Raw genomic sequence first — 16,468 nt, 5'->3', positions numbered from 1 at the left:
CTTCCTGGGTCACCTCCTGGATTTGGAGATTTGAAAAGCAATCAGACTCAATAATCTAGTTGCTTTTCTAAATCTTATTATTTATTATCAGGTGGCCTATATATTTTTGTAGGCTCACTCTGTTCTAACAAGAATATGAACATAATGCAGAATTGAAAAAAACACTAACAAGGTTTGACCAGAGAGTCCCCCCCTATTAAGAATGAACTGTTCTTGATTCATGCACCAGGTCCAGCTTTTCAGATAGGTCTAAACAGACTGGATTCAGTACTGTGGGACCACAAATATGACACAATATTATCCAAAAAGTCATTATCCAAAAAGACAGGGGACATTTTTCTAGGTATTAAGGGTTTTTTGATACTCTGGACAAATAAATCTTGATATTTCTGCATAAATGCTGCTTTAAAATACAAGCTGTAAATGTATATCCTGTATCACTGGCATACTGCAGTGCTGAACATGGGCCATCATACTGTGTTTGTTCTCTTTTCTCCATGAGATAACTACTCTTATGATGCTGTAGACTGTAGCAGGAAAACTAACTGCATCTTCTATCCCCTCTACCAGATTCCCCTCCCTTTGGGTAACCCAAATATCACTGTGTTCAACTGCTGACCCAGCAATGGCAAAGGGAGTTTGTGCCTAATGTGTTAACAAGAAAACATATTCAAATTCCTGGAGACTTGGCAAATCTACCTTTCTCTACTCTAGGATTCAATCTCCACTGAAGCCCTGGGAGGTAATTTGCAAGTGATTGTGTTGTGCAAATCTGCTGTGTTTCACTTGATTCGGAGATCAAAGCAGGGAGTGCAATTCTTTGGTATTTAATACATAAATCCCTCTTGCTTCAGAAGCGTCCACTTAAAAGAATACATTAGCAATATATATGTATGAGTGTATACACATTTCCCACATGGCATACAGAATGAAGAGCAGAATATCATGTTAAAAGGTGTATCTGAGAAAAGAATAAACTCAGTAATTAAATATTCAAACTCCAATGCACCAGGTGAGGATGAAATTAGAGATCCAACACCGATGCAATACATTTATTGCTATTGAGTTTAATTTCACTCTTTTTCTCCACAGTGTGGAAGGGCAGAAAATCATGGGAAAGCCTCATGTAAACCAAGCCTGATACACAATCATATTGTTACTCACACCTCTGTAAAATGCTCTCTAAAGCTGAAAAGAGTGTAACCTGGATTGGTGCTTCATGGCTGATTAGCAGAAGAGCTATTAGGGAGCAGCTATCCTAAAAGGCATCCCTGATTCTTAAGTCATTACATTTTAGTTGAATATAGAGGGATTTTCTATTCCCTCCCATCAACATCTTGAATACTGGAGGGAGCTGAGGTGAGAAGCCCAACAGAACTGCTACCAACTGCAGGTATCTGATGATGTGGTAACTTGGATGTATGAGATGTGAAGATGAGGATACCTATGCATAGTGCCATGCTGCACCCACGAGTCGGAGAAGCTCACTTCTCCCACTCTATCTTGCTGTATTCTCATTTTTCTGTCTCATATTGATCTGATTCACACTGGTCTTGCAGCAAAATCATGCATCCTAATCCCTGAAACTTTTTAGGTGCCCACTCATCACAGAAATGAAGAAGGAAAACATACCTAAAGGGGCAGTGTCTAAAGTTCTTGTCTCATTTAAAAAGAGGCATCCACTGGGGGTGGGAATGAAGTGTCATACAGTCCCTGATATTTAGTGAGGAAGGATTAGTGTGATCAGCACTAGAGACCAACAGCTGTTAGTGCAATGTGTTCACATTCAACCTCTCAGCTAGGACACTGTCCCCTTTTGTGACCTGAACCATTTTACTTTTCTTCGGTGAGAAAAGTGAAAATTCCATGGAAATACTTTAACAGTCATTCCCTGAAGTCTGGCAGAATTATTATATAGATGTGTGTATACAGGTATTTATATACCTACATATGAATGAGCACACAGTTCTATTTCATAGAATCACATAAAGTTTTAGGTTGAAATGGACCTTAAAGATCATTTTGTTGCAACCCCTCTGCAAACAGCAGGGATGCTTTCCATGAGACCAGGTTACACAGAACTCACCCAACCTGACTTTGAACACTTCCAGGGATGGGGCATCCACAGCTTCCCTGGGCAACCTGTTTCAGTGCCTCACCACCCACACTGTAAAGAATTTTTCAGTTCTGTTTTTTTTCCATACCTTTCCAAATTGCCTGTATATTTTCATAGGCTTAGTGAAAGAAAGAAAACAAAACCCTGCACATATGTTTTTTTATTTCACACCAAACCTACAAAAAGGGTATCCTAAAAGGAAAGGGGTGGTTTAAAATCTCCCCTGGAAATAATAGAATACTTACAGTGCCGGTATGTGGATCAATACAGACGTGTGTGGTGTCTGAGCTTTCAGTTTCAGACAGAGAATATATAGTCTTATAAGCATATCTACCAGAGGTAAGAAGCACAGTAAATTGAAACAGAAAATTTGTATGTGTGTGAAAGAAAAGGGAAGAGAGATCAATGAAGAGGCAAGGACATGCTTCACTTCTGTCAGTTTTTACTGTAAGTTTGAGGAAATTAGCTAGACCCTTCCAGTGGTCAGAGGACCATGTCTTTAGACAGCTCTTCAGAACTGTGCAATGGTCAGAAAGGAATGGAGACACTGGCGCTGTCTATTTTTGCCTCGGTGCCTGAGATTTATACACACTCTGTCAGCCACTGACTCTTTGATGTGCTGAATGGGTATCACATATGAAGACTATTGAAGAAATATATTTTTGTAGAAGTTCAAAATCTTGTGCCATGTAGAGCACTGCAAAAAAACCTAAGCTCCCACACATGGAGAAGTTTCCACATACTCTCCAGGGTTTTCTGCCAAGCTCAATACTGCCAGGCCATTGACACCCTGATATTATGGTGACAGGAACCAACAAGAATCAAAGAAAACTGTAAGAAATCCAAATTATCTCCCAGAAACCTGGGTGACTTCTTCCTTCTGAGAACAGCAAAGAATCCTAACAAAATTTATGGAGTTTAAATTCACTCTAAAAGTTCCCATTTGAGTCATATTTCTCTAAGTGATTGTAGGCTGTCTGCAGCTTAAGAGAGCTCAAAACTTTTTTAATAGGACACCAGGTCAATATACATCTAGTGATTTGTTTTTTGTCTGCTCACTGGAGAAAATGAGTTTTTCTAGGTCAGCAACTTTATTCAGAGGCACCCCAGGCCAGATTCTTCAGTTTGAATAAATTGACAGAAATGTCCTTGAGATTATACCCATATATACAAACTGAGAAGTGGTCCTGATATCTCTAGCATTTCTTCATAGTGTTCTAAGAGAACTCTGCCTTTGAGGAAGAGGGCAATACAGCCAGGAAAAAAAAGTGAGAGTGAAGTAAAACTTGAATACAGACTAATTTGGATGTTTTTATAAAGTCTTGCAGACTTCTCTCCACAAACCATTAAGTCCTAATTGCCACACTAATGTTATTTTATATTGTAAGTGCAGCTCCTGAGTCCTGGTATTATGGCACCCAGCGGAATTAAAGCAGGCACTTCGCTTTACCACCTTCTCTGCTGTAACCTTTTCAATCCGTGATTATTATTCTGTCAACGCACACTTGTTCATTATTACTTAAAGGTATCGTCCCTTCCACCAGGACGTGTAAATTAAGGCCATAACTAACCTGGTTCAGTGCTGAAGCAAGCGCCTTTCTTCTGACAAGCCATGAATTAAGGGCTTCTTTCCTCCCAGTGGAAGGAGCCTCTCTCCTTCAGTCCTAATAAGGGCAATGCTGAGGTGGATTTAAAAGGCTCCTTTCTGTTAAGGGGGTTTGATCTGTGATAATCCCCTATAATCTGGATACTAGGAGCAAACCGAGTATTAGGTCTGGATTGCAAATCCACTCTCAGCCTTTTTAAAAATAATTTATTTATTTCAAAACTCATTTGAGCACATTACCTTCCTTTTCCCTTCCATCAGGGACTTTAAGAAAATGCTTTCAAATTAGGATACAAATTTCATTAACTATTATTAGTTAATCCCAGTTCTGGTAAATGCATTCCTCCTTCAGGAGTTTCACAAACCTTTTAGAAATTATACAGTCTTGTGTTGCAAACTGCATGCTATAACTCTATGTCAGCCTCACAGCTGACTTTCTTACTCTGACTGTATATGGGGTAGATGCTCTGCAGTTCAGGAAACATCATCATTTCCATTTTTACTCACCATTAAAGCTCTTAGGCTTATATTTTCCAAATAAATAATCTAATGAATTTGAACTCTTTCATTTCTATTATGTTTTCATTTGTGAATTGTTTCTGATCCTGCCTAATGTTAGCAAATCTTAGTCTCATTTTCACATATTTTTGAAGAAGAACATTTTATTTTAGGATTTATGGTTTTATTGCTAATTTCAACTGCTACATTCCCTGTACAGCTACTTGTGGTGAAACAAATGTTATTACTTCTAGTCCCTTGCTGGATGAGGATAAGTTCTTCTATGGTCAAGTAATGAAGAGGACATGACAAACAGCAAATAATGAATGGAGAATGCCTGTACTCATGTGGGAGTACCGTGCACTAATACAGACAGTGGTAGAAGGACCATTCCCCATGAAGTCATATCAATGAAAAATAAATGACACAAATATTTAAGAAGTGAAGATAATATGGGGTGAGCAAACCACACACATTTTGACTCTGGCTGGGTTTGACTCTGGGTCATGGTTTGACTCTCTCTGGGTTTGACTCCACACACATTTGACTCTGGCTGGGTACCACCAACAGAGGTGGTACAGAGAGCATCATTCCATCATCCACTCCTTTGTATCAAGTAAAAAATGATAGGACAAAACATCCAAGGGAGACTCTTACCATTGTGGTAAGCTCATCCCCAGCTCTTTTGGGAAGGGCGGCTAAACAAATCCTGATGTGTGAGATAAGGATGACAGAAAAGGAGACAGAAGTTTAGACCTGTAGCACTGCTGTAATTTATGCAGGTCTCTAGCACTGGTTAGGTTACACTGGGGGTTGTGAGGGAGATTAAGACCAGAAGAATTTAGACCCACCTCTGTTCAGAATTTTGGCTTTGATGTTTTATGCAGAAAGTATATGTAGATATTTCTGTTGTTATTTCATATTTAGCACTAATTTTTCAACTAAAGTTTGTGCTTGGGATATAAGAGTGGATATTTACTCTAGATTGATTTGGGGAGATATGTGGTCTAATGCACAGGATTTCATTCTGAACTGAAGTATGCCCTATCTATACATGCCACTAGTATTATGGATAATGGCAACATGTCACACTGCATTCTATATTTATGGGAATGAAGTTATGTAGATATATAAAATAAATATATACAGTAATCATCTTATTAAACATATAGAGCAGATACTCAGAAATATTCAGGAGAAGATAAGGCACCTGAAGGGTAGGAGATACTCTCCTCACTAAAATAAGATCTAGGTTACCTACCCTAGAGATTAATTCTGAAGCTCTTCACCTGGTATCATCCATATTAATGCCAGACACAGTTTAAACATAGTGACATTAATAACAAATCTAACATATCTGACACAGTAATATCTTTTACCTGTTTGAAAACTGGGTCACCAGTTTGATATTCCTAAGGGCTATACTTCATATCCTGCTGGAACAATGACAAACCAATGGGTCTGTTTAGTCAGTGTATATATGGTCAGTAAATCTGTTTGCTTTGTGACTGTTCTGAGGAAATCATCCTGAAACGACCACTTCCAAAATACTAAGCAGAAGTGAAAAGGTAGCAAGGCCTCCACTACTGAACTGTGTTCTTGTACCCATGGAAAGAACACTAGAGGATGATGACAGATACATCCTGGGAAATTTGAGTCCTCATTTTGTGAGTGATGAAGGATCTCAGTTCATCTGGTTGTCTTATTACACTGAATAATTCAAACAACTGTAATTGTAATCATCAATCACTGCAGTCAGAAGCAAAAGTTGCAGTAGAGTAACTGAGAAAAGAGTATGGTCAGGAAGCAAATCAGCTATGTTAATTCTCCTGCAGTGTGTGGTAGATAAAATGTCCTTTCGCCTGAAATCAAATGATAAATCACTAAGAAAAGGAATAGAGGAGGAATGAAACTTTGTTGAGGGCTGGAGGGGTGGAAGAGACAGAGGTGATGAGTTCCAGAAGGCCAGGCTAGAGATATATGTTCCTTCCCTCTCAAATAAACTCAAGCTGTCACAGGCTGACCTAGGTGGCTGAAATGGGGTCCTCCTTCCAGACTGACGTCTTGGAGACATCTATACCCAAATTCCCCAAGGAGGGAAATGTTCCTTAACCCTCATTCAAGATTGTGCTTGATAGTCTCTGTGAACAAAATCCAACCCAAGTGGCTTCTCCCTCAGACTCTGGGTGGCCAAGTCTGGCAGCAACGCAGTGATTTGGGCACCCAGCAGGTGCAGATAACTGTAACCCAGAAGTTGCAGCCAAAACTGTGTTGGTGTCCTCTGTATTCATCACTTCTAACCAGTACTGACCATTAGTCAACACTCAACCTATTATAGGCAGCTATATTTCAATTGTTTGAATCTGTGTCATCATTTTGGATGGCTTTGTGTAGCAGCACAACCCTATAGCAAGCCGAGGCTCTCTGGCAGCTGTTAAAAGCATTTGTAATAATGGCCCCAGGCCTGTTTGCATTTTTAAGCACCTACTGAGCTTAGCACCAGCCTCACAACTCAACTTTAAAGGTCCACAATCCCACTGGGGTTTTCTTCAGTAGAAAACCATTATTTATGGCCTTGTATTAAACAAGGGAAAAAAACCAAAACAAAAAGAACAACATTTTATACTGACCTTAAATTTTGGAACATCAGTTTCTTAGGATCAAATTGATGCTGTACTGAGTGTTTCTTATCTCATCTCCAAATACTATCACACATAGTATGCAATGGTCTCTTAGACCATGAAACATTTTTTCTATACAAATTTTGTATTATGTGCATATCCAGAGGCATCACTGTGGGGCTGGATCAAGGGTTGGACTTGATGATCTCGGAGGTCTCTTCCAACCCAGTTAATTCTATGATTCTATGATTCTATATCTGAAAGTGTGAACAAATATCTTGCCTTTTTTTCTCAGAAACATGTGAGAAAGTCACTATTTGAGGTGGTGGGTTTTTTTGTTTGTTTGTTTGTTTGTTTGTTTTTGTTTGGTTTTGGTTTTTTTGTTGTTGATTTTTTTTTTTTTTGCATTATGGCACAGAGTTTCATATTTAGTAAAGTAGCTATGGGTTTTAATGTTGTTGCTGTTGCTGTGCACTTTTTTCTGTTTTTAGCTACAGTGAGGCACACAGGAGGTGCACTCTGGTCTTTTTTCAAATGAGGAATATTCTCATAATCTCTGCAATACTCACCTGTCCATTTCCAAGTGCCTCAGGCAACCCAATCTCAGATGACAAGGACTGCTTTTTTTAAAGTCAGGCTTGACAGACTCAGAGGCAGGAACTCCAAAACAAGAGGAATCATTCAGAGCTCTGTCAAAGCTCTCAGAAGTTTTCCTAGAGGTGCTTTCTCTGAAATAACTAGTATTGAACACTGTCACAGTATACTAGGATAAGAGCAATTTATTGGACTAGCCAGGTCTAACCTGTTCCTATATCACCAAGCCTCCCATCATGCTGTGACATCTCCTGTGATCCTCTCCTGGAGATCCTGCTTCATCAGCCTTTGTGCATGACACCAGTTCCTACTGATGCCCAGCATGCAGCTCTCTGCTGCAGCAATACTCGGATCACATCTGTCCAACGAGAACCATTTTTGTGTATATAGCACATCAGAACTATGAGCCTAATTATTTTTAGTTTCACAACTCTGAGTTATGTTCAAAAGAAGGAAGATTAACACATCCACTCTTCAGATTTTTGTTGAAGTCTTAGTAAGTCTTAGGGTATAAAGTAGATATTTCCCTTCATGCAGCCTTGCCTTTCCCTTCTCAGATACTACATTTCATGCTGGTGTACCAGTAATACTGTCCAAGAGGAACAACTTCCCTGGAACAGCAATCTCTTTTTCCTGTTCAGACACCCATCTTTGAATCATAAACGGTACAGGCAGTAATTTACATCTCAGTATTAAAATGTTCCTCCACTGTTCATTGTAGAGAAGAGGAGTGTTAATACATTTAAAATAGAGTAGTCACACACAAGAAACCTGAAAAGTGTAATGAAAATATCGATTCAATTTCTCATTGCATGAAAAATATTATGGGCAAACTTTAACCATAAGTTGATACCCACCTCTGTAACTGTACAAATAACTAATGGAACATTTTCCTCTCCTATTTACAAACTAAGAACTATGGATTTTAGTCAGGATTTATTTTCTCCTAATACAGGCCATTGATTTTCAATGTTTCTCTTTTCCACCAGTTTCCCTAGCCTTGTGTCCAGGCTCCACATATGACTGAGTATAACATGTAATGCTGCCCTCTCCCAAGAAACAATCACACTAACAAATTAAAGTACAGCATTGTCAGCACATTTAAGATCACAAACAGGGACAGTGTATGCAGAGCAGCTCCCTATGGCTGCTTGTCTCCCTGCAAAACACCAATCCTCATTGACAGGAGACTTATCTACAGCATGTGATGCGAGCATCAGCTGCATAAATGCCCTAACGTAGGAGCTGAGCCTTCCCTGTGGTCATAGGAAACGAATGAATTCTTTCACCTCCAATTAAGTTCATTTGAAGCACTGATCTCTCCCAGCTGGGATGAGATGCAGATTATCTACTAATCTGCTTCTTATAAAAGGAAGTTTCTGTTCTCCCTCCCTTCCTCCCATTAGTACTTCATAAAAAATGTAAATGTTCCCTTATTACCAAACTAGGAAATCTCTATACCACAAACCATACAGATTAAGAGCGCAACATATAAATGTGTGCACGTGCATATATATGCACAAATAGAAACACATGCAATGGCTGATATATCTGTATCTGGGTATATATTTATATCTCTGACATTTGCCATCTGCTGAGAGTGTAATATCGGGAATAAGCATCTGGCACTGTTTTGTATAGTAGGGCCTTTTGACAGCAGCTAAGGAATGCTGTACCTTGGGGGATTAAGTAGTAATTAATTAGAGCAAGGAAAACATACTGCAGAACATAAAATTTCTATATAGAAAGTAAGGTTTTTGAGGGACTCTTTGATTGGGTTTTTATCTGGCCTACAGCCTAAAACCAAATCTAATGTTTTCGGAGGGATCCACTCATCATGTTTAGGGAAATTTAAAGGTGAAACATGCAAGATGCTAATAATGTCCCTTGGTAATTCCACACACAGAATATTATTACGTTTCCAGAATTGCCCAAGTATTAAATTACAAACACTGAACACAGAGAATTACTTGGAAAAGGTTCCAGAGAAATAGGCTGCAAGAGGTAGAAAGATGTGTTTTGTGCACCATATGGTGTACTGTGGGTTACCCGGTGCTTAATGGGTGCAAAGTATTGCAAACAGATGTGACATTCAGGCTGTTCAAAGACCTAAATATTTTCGTGGTTATCAGGTGGAATTATTCCTTACCCTCCAGGTTAGAAAGTGCTTAAACTGTTGCTGCATTTATTTACACTCAGAAATCTCCAAGACCTCTTTTTGGTCAACTGTTTTTGCAACCCTTTGCTGGGTGAAGAGTGAGAAATTAAACAAGCAGAGTCTTCTGGAATATTATTTTCTCCTGTTTCCAGAGCAGATCAACCCCATGGTCTGGGATAGAAACAGGTTTAGCAAAGGAAAAGACACCACATTTTCAGTCTTGCATCATGCAGTGCAAAGGTAACTCTCTTTCTTTGTTATGCATTGCTTTACAAGTGAATTAATCCAAATTGTAACAAAGTACAGGGTGTAGTTTGAGGACATATAGAACGGGTTATCTTCCTCTAAGAAAGTTTACTGTTCTCTAGAGCTGGCATACTCAGGACATTTGAACCTGAAATCACAGAATATGCTGAGTTGGAGGAGACCCACAAGGGTCCAACCCTTAGCCCTGCACAGTAGATAATTCCTATTAATGAAATCTTCTAGGATATAAATGTAAGGAAATGGTATGGGCTGCTTTCTTATTCATACGTACACACACACACACGCACTTTATTTTCTTTTCATAAACCACTTGGTTCCTAGCAGACAGCAAATGAAATCCCCATAATCACTACTTTCAGAAATTTCCATTTCATCATCTTGTTTAATATTCTCCGGGATAATATTTTGGGGATTTGGGTTGGGTTTTTTTATCAGGGGTGTATGCAGAATTTCACAGTGGGATCATATCCTGATCTTTCAAGTCAATGGCATATATTTTTAGGAAAAAAGCTAGTTCCACTATTATAAAACATATCAAAAACCTAACAGGGGCTACATATGCATACGCAGATGTCTTTAATTATTCCCATGGGCTTTACTTTAAATTCTCAAACACCTTTAATTTCCCAGACTTCTTTTTTTCAGAAGTCTCTTGTTGATCTCTGCTATTTTCCTTACTTTCCTGACTTTACCTGACACTTGCCCCTAAAGTACAGTTGGTGCAGCTTCACATCACACTACCACATATTAACTTGTGAAACACTGTGTAAATTTCTCAGTGTAGGTTTCTGCGATAAGAGGACTAGGCCGTTGGAGCCAGCTCAGCTTCTCGATGATGTGTGAAAATATTTATTACACCCAGATAAGTGGGTATCTATATATCATTTCACCAGTCACTGATGTGCAGTTGTGCTCAGAAGCGAAACAAGGAAGAATTTCTACCACGCAGAAGAGCTACAGAAGAATAATCAGGCAGAGCTGACCACTTGCAGACTTGATCTGGGGCGCCCTCCTTCACCTATAGGTCCTGAGTTCTCTTCCTCCCAAATGCTGTGAGCACCAAAGATAATTGCTGGGTTCCTGGTTCATTTTGCTCAGTATTTGTAAATCAGCTAAATGTGGATTGAGCCTCATTCATGAAAGACAAATGAATTAATATCATGATTAACAGTAATAAGTGCAGATGTTAGAGTGTGGAATTTATTACCTTTTTTTTTTTTTTGCAACTATCCCTTATTTTAGAACTGCATCTGTTGGCTTATTTCCTTTAATCTTGTATCAGAAAGTGAAAAAGAAGTATTCATCTCTGAGAAAGAAAACAGTATAGGATATACTTTGAAAACTCACAGTTTCATATACTACTAATATTGAGGATGAACTTAATGGCTAAATTAAAAGCAACCCAGATGTCATGTTCAGAGTGAAGCAGCAATCTAACAAAAAAGCCCAACCACAGTGCAGTGGAACAAGGATAAGAAAATAACTAACTACATGAATGTCTGTAAGAGCTTTTAGTGCAACATAAATGTATATGTTATTAATAGTTGATATGAAGGTGCCATCTGGACAGTTGGATTATGTAGATTCTGGCACTAGAGGTGTCATTCATCATGGAAAGCACGAGAAGACCAGGGTTTGAAAAACGCTTCAAACAGTTTGACTGGATATCTTTTGAATCTATTAATGTATTTATGAGCAACAATCTGAGCAAAAACCTCCAGAAAGTCAGGACCTTAGTCAAAAAAGGCTACCTCTTATTTCTGCAGATTTTGGATCAGGGTTTAAAATACATTAGTAATATAGATCTGTATGAATGTAACAACAGAAAAAGAGGTGAAATGTTTTTTACAAGATCTTTTCTAATGCATTCCAAAAAGATATGAATTTCTTGATTGTTATTTTATACCTAAAATGCTAAAGTGAAAGACAATTTTTGAAAAAGAGAAAGTAAGCATCTAAATTTTCAAGATAATTTAAAAAAATAATTTCTCCTCCTTACTTAGGTTTCAAAGCAGACCACAGAGCAACAAACAAATGAAAAGCAGGTACTTTTTTTCCCCAGGTAAGTTTTTTACTGTACATTTTGTAGCAAAAAAAAAAAAAAAAAAAAAAGGAAAAAATATTCTGATCACAGGGATGTCATTATCTAAAACTCCAAGTAGGAAACATGACGAATACAAGATCAAGTACACAGCCATGTCACAATATATCTCTGAACCTTTAAAAAAAATATACATAAAGTTTTTTCATGTGTTATTTTCTCTGTGCCTTGCACCCTTTCTCCACATCTTTTACAAAATCAATGTAAATAATAGTAACAATGTGCAATTTCAGAATGGCTCCCAACAGCTGATCATTGGGAGCCAACAAATTAATAAATAAATGATAGGACAGTTGCAGTAGCCACCAGAATGCTAGAAATCACAGTAAAATTGTTAAGGACAATCAGTTCAGCTGGATTTGCCATGTGTATTTTTACAACCACAGCAACACTCACCAAAAATGAATTTGAGAATCAGTTTACAAGTCCTAAAGAGCTCCTGTTATTACTTGGGAAGTATTTTCCTGAGGATGAGAGATAGGGAAGCAGGAGTAAACCAGAGACTGGGCAAGGGCTGTATATAATGCAGGGGACACATGGGAGACCCTCTGCTCTGAGATACCCAAATCTAACCGAGTTGCTGTGGCTAATTTAGAATATACCCAATCCCCTGAAATACACAAAAACTTATTTTTCTTGTGATGATACTGGTACAGTCAAGCTGTATCATGATGACTGTACAGACAGGGAGCTTTTGTCACAATAGGATTGGTGTTTCCTTTAGCAGTTAACAGAGTGGCAGTGTGACCTTCACCAGAAGCCATTAGTATTCATAATGTGGGGCTACTTTTGTTTTCCCTTTCTTTATCCTTTAATACAAAATCTTGATAACTATTTTTCCCATCTTTGATAGCAACACCCTTACAGATACCAATAGCTGCTGCAATCTGCCTCAAGCAGAGACTATGAGGAAGATGGAAGAAAAAGGATATTTTTTTTTATTTATTTGTCCCTTGATTTAGTTTTTTCTAGGACAGAAAGGGATGTTACTAGAGGTGGATTATACAGAACATCAGAAATTTGACCTTTGTACATACCTCCTTTTAATCTTGGGGATTTGATGAGACCAAAAACAAAACCAAAAAATGCATGGAAACATACTTTCTGTTGAGGCGAAAAAAAAAATCAAAACTGAACAGAAGTTATTAAATCCCAACCAAAAGCCCACTCAGCAACAAATATTGTTTGCCCAGATGTCACAGTTAACACCATGAGATTATGCTGAACAATTTGCTCTGATCTGTCCCTGTGGGTGCCATGCCTGCACTTTTGAGAAAATCATTTGCAATAACAACCAGATATATCCTAGCACCAGTCATATCCACAGAACTGTATTTCTGTGGTTAAAAGAAAAGAAAGAGGTGCCCTTTAAAAAAAAAAAAAAAAAAAGAAAAAAAAGGAACCCTGTAAATATTGAATTTCTCCTGTTAAACCCCTTTTCATCCTCCTTGTTTAATCTTGTGTGGTGGTTCACCAAGAGTCTAAGTATCTTTTGGAAAGTAATGCTAAATACAACTAGCAAATTCCTTGAAACATTCACGCATGGTTTAGTTGGGGCCAGACAGGAATGGTGCCATACGTGCCTATTCACATTTCATGACCTTCTTGCTCTTTTAATATCCCTGTTACTTACTTGCTTATCTATCTTTTTGGCCAGTACAACTGAAAATGTTTCCTCCCCTCTCTTTCCAATTGCATGGTCCTGAAGCAAACCACGCTTTATAACATATGAAGGGAGAAGAGGAGGGGGGAGACACTGATATTTACACCGTGCTTTCCATTACCCACTCTGAGCTCCCGAAAGTCCCTTTTGCCCCTGTTAGGTCATTGTCATCATACTGCAAAAGCATGCCGTTGACCGAGAGGCTCCTCTTTGTCCAAATGTTTGTTATCTTTTTTGGGTAGGTGCAACACTGAGATGTAGCAAAGTCCCCCATGTCAAAAGAATGGCTACGTTTGGTTTTGCCCTCCAGAGGCAACATGAGGAAGCTGCGCAATTTTGACTCCGTCTGGCCCAGCAGTGGCTCTTTGTCCGAGTGGCGGGCCACCGTGGAAGTTCTGGAGTCTGTCATTTCCTCCTTTTTCTGACATTTCAGTTCCAGGGAGGCAAAAGCTCCCATTAACCGGTCAATATTGTGTTTTGACCTGGAAGGAGGCCTCCATTTACTGGACAATGTGCCCTGTTCACTTTGGAGGCTATAGTTGTCACAGTCACGACTATTTGCAGAGCTGGAGGAAGAGGAGATGCTGCTCCGTGCAGACTGACAATTAAACTCCATAAGTTCATTCCTCACCACCACTTTGGGATTGACTTGGGGCAGGACTCCATTCTGAACTGGTTGTGCTCCGTTTGTCTGTGAGTAGACATTGCTGACATTAGACATCTTCCCTTGGGAATTGTTGCAGACCTTATAGCGGACCATGAGTATTACAATGAATACCAACAGAGTTGCCACAATGATGCCTCCAATTATCAGAATCATGGTCCCACCCAGGAACTGACTGTGCATCGACTGGCACTGAGGGTAGTCTTCTTTGGTGAAGAACTGGGCACATCCCACAATATTGGTGGCAGTAAGGGTCGTGGCTGTGTCATCCCACATTGCCAGGACGCAGAGGTCATAGCCTGTTCCAGAAACAAGGTTGGTTACAACAAAAGCCTTGTTTGTAGCTGGTATCATCCTTAAAAGAAAAAAAGAAAGGAAAAAAAAATTGGTTACTCTTGACACAAAGGTGAAAGAGAGAACAGACATAAGAACAATGTTGTGTTTACTGTTCTGGGTACTGGCAAAGAGGAGTCAGAGCCATAAAATTCAAACAAGCATTCAAGCTTCCCAGCTCCTGTGGGTTCAACATCCCAGCATTCAGTAACACGCAAGTTTTGAGGACCAGCTCTCAAATGTGCAATAAAAGGGAGTAAGAAAAATCAGACCAAACTAGTCTGATTTTTTTTTCTTTCTTCACTTGCATCTGCCCTATTTTGAAATATATTCAAGCCTGAACAGATACCTCAGAATAAAAACATGTACTTACAAAGAGCAGTTCTTTCTGAGTGTGCAAATGACCCTTGAACTTGCTGAGTCTCAACCTGGCAGTTGTCACATTGCTTCATGGGTGTCCGAACATTTCCTGTCTAACATCAGCAGGTTACTTACCTTGTGAAGACAAGGGTCTACATTTAGTTTTCTCATTGACTGAGAGGCAAGGCAGGCAACCACTTCTATCTCTTTCTCCACTCTCCCACCTACTTTCCCCATCCTCCTACTCCCCACTGTGGAAAATATCTCCTAAAAATGCAGCTATCATAGTCTTTGCCAGAAATTTCTCCCAGCAACCACCTTCCCCTCTGTGAGTGAAAAAGAAATACTGGCACTGGCAATATGGGCTGTGGAACTGTGAGGAGAGGTAGGAAGAGGCAGGGATGGAAATAAGAGGGTTTCTTTAAAATAAAAATTCTACTCAATTAGAAATCCATTTCCTAAAACCAAATAGCTAGGCCTAAGCTGTGCTCCAAGTTGAGACATTTATGGACATTATTCTTTGCTGCCACAAAACTTAAGCAGTCATTTGAACTCATGCAATATTAAAGCATCACTAGTATTCAAAATTAGCAGATGGGAATGAATATGATCTACCTCCACTTCAAACCAATGAAAATTGCACAGTGAAGAATCCAAGATTTGGTGCCTGGTGGGTAGCCAAGAATAAAACCAAAGAGATATCATGCATGTTTCTCGTTACTGCTACATTACATTACAGGCTTGGGTGAGAGAAAAAAAGCTGAAATTAAAACCAGCCCATTATGACATAGATCTGCAGGTCTTTTGCACCAGCAACTAGGGAGCCTTACAGGCACTTAAAACACACAGTGAGCTGGTGTGACTGTGTTTGGGACGGCAAGGCCCAGGCAGAGGAACAAGACATTCTCCTTGTGGGAGTGCCAGGCTTCCTTAGTCTCAAATCATCACCACAGCTAGCACAAACTGCAGCTCTGCAGAGGACCTTCTGTACAGTGGAAGTGAACAGACCTGCACTGAGAAGCAGCAACGTCAAGGCACTGCAAAGATGAGCTTCTGATTATCTTTGCATTTATGCATTCACACCACTTACACAACCCTTCAGTCTGGCCACAGGCGAGGATGTGGCTCCTTTTTAAAAAAAACACACACACACACAAAAAAAGTCTGTAAGGAAAAGAAATATTGGTGAGAGACACTTGAGAAATAGCGTTGAGAAACATCATCTGGCAGGTTTACTCATTGTTGTATTTTGAGATTCTAGCCACATTTATCATCCTAATGGAGCTGTTCGACACAGATATAAATGAGCTATTCAGAATGAGTCGAGAGGTCATAAAGAAGCCCTCATGAAAAACTCCAGATACTGTTGCTAAAATGGTTTCCAAAAGCTGAAATATTTGATCTCAAGTTATTTCTAATTGTTCTTCTCTCCCTGTGGCTCTGTGAACAAAACACCACTGCCCACAGCAGACTGCGCTCTGATGAAT

At 39.2% G+C, this 16,468-nt stretch overlaps 1 protein-coding gene across 1 annotated transcript in view; it reads right to left on the bottom strand.

Annotated features, from left to right (window-relative positions):
* Positions 1 to 2,261: 2,261 nt before the first annotated feature.
* LRFN2 (leucine rich repeat and fibronectin type III domain containing 2) overlaps positions 2,262 to 16,468 on the bottom strand; it is a 167,194-nt gene continuing 152,987 nt past the window's right edge. The window contains 1 exon segment of the mRNA XM_050314820.1: positions 2,262 to 14,643. Coding sequence (XP_050170777.1) covers positions 13,725 to 14,643 — 919 coding nt within the window. The 3' untranslated portion in view covers positions 2,262 to 13,724.

The sequence above is a fragment of the Myiozetetes cayanensis genome, unplaced genomic scaffold (assembly GCF_022539395.1).
Source record: "Myiozetetes cayanensis isolate MyiCay16 unplaced genomic scaffold, myiCay2020 scf2-11, whole genome shotgun sequence".
NCBI lineage: Eukaryota > Metazoa > Chordata > Aves > Passeriformes > Tyrannidae > Myiozetetes > Myiozetetes cayanensis.
This window is presented reverse-complemented; position numbering and strand designations above follow the sequence as displayed.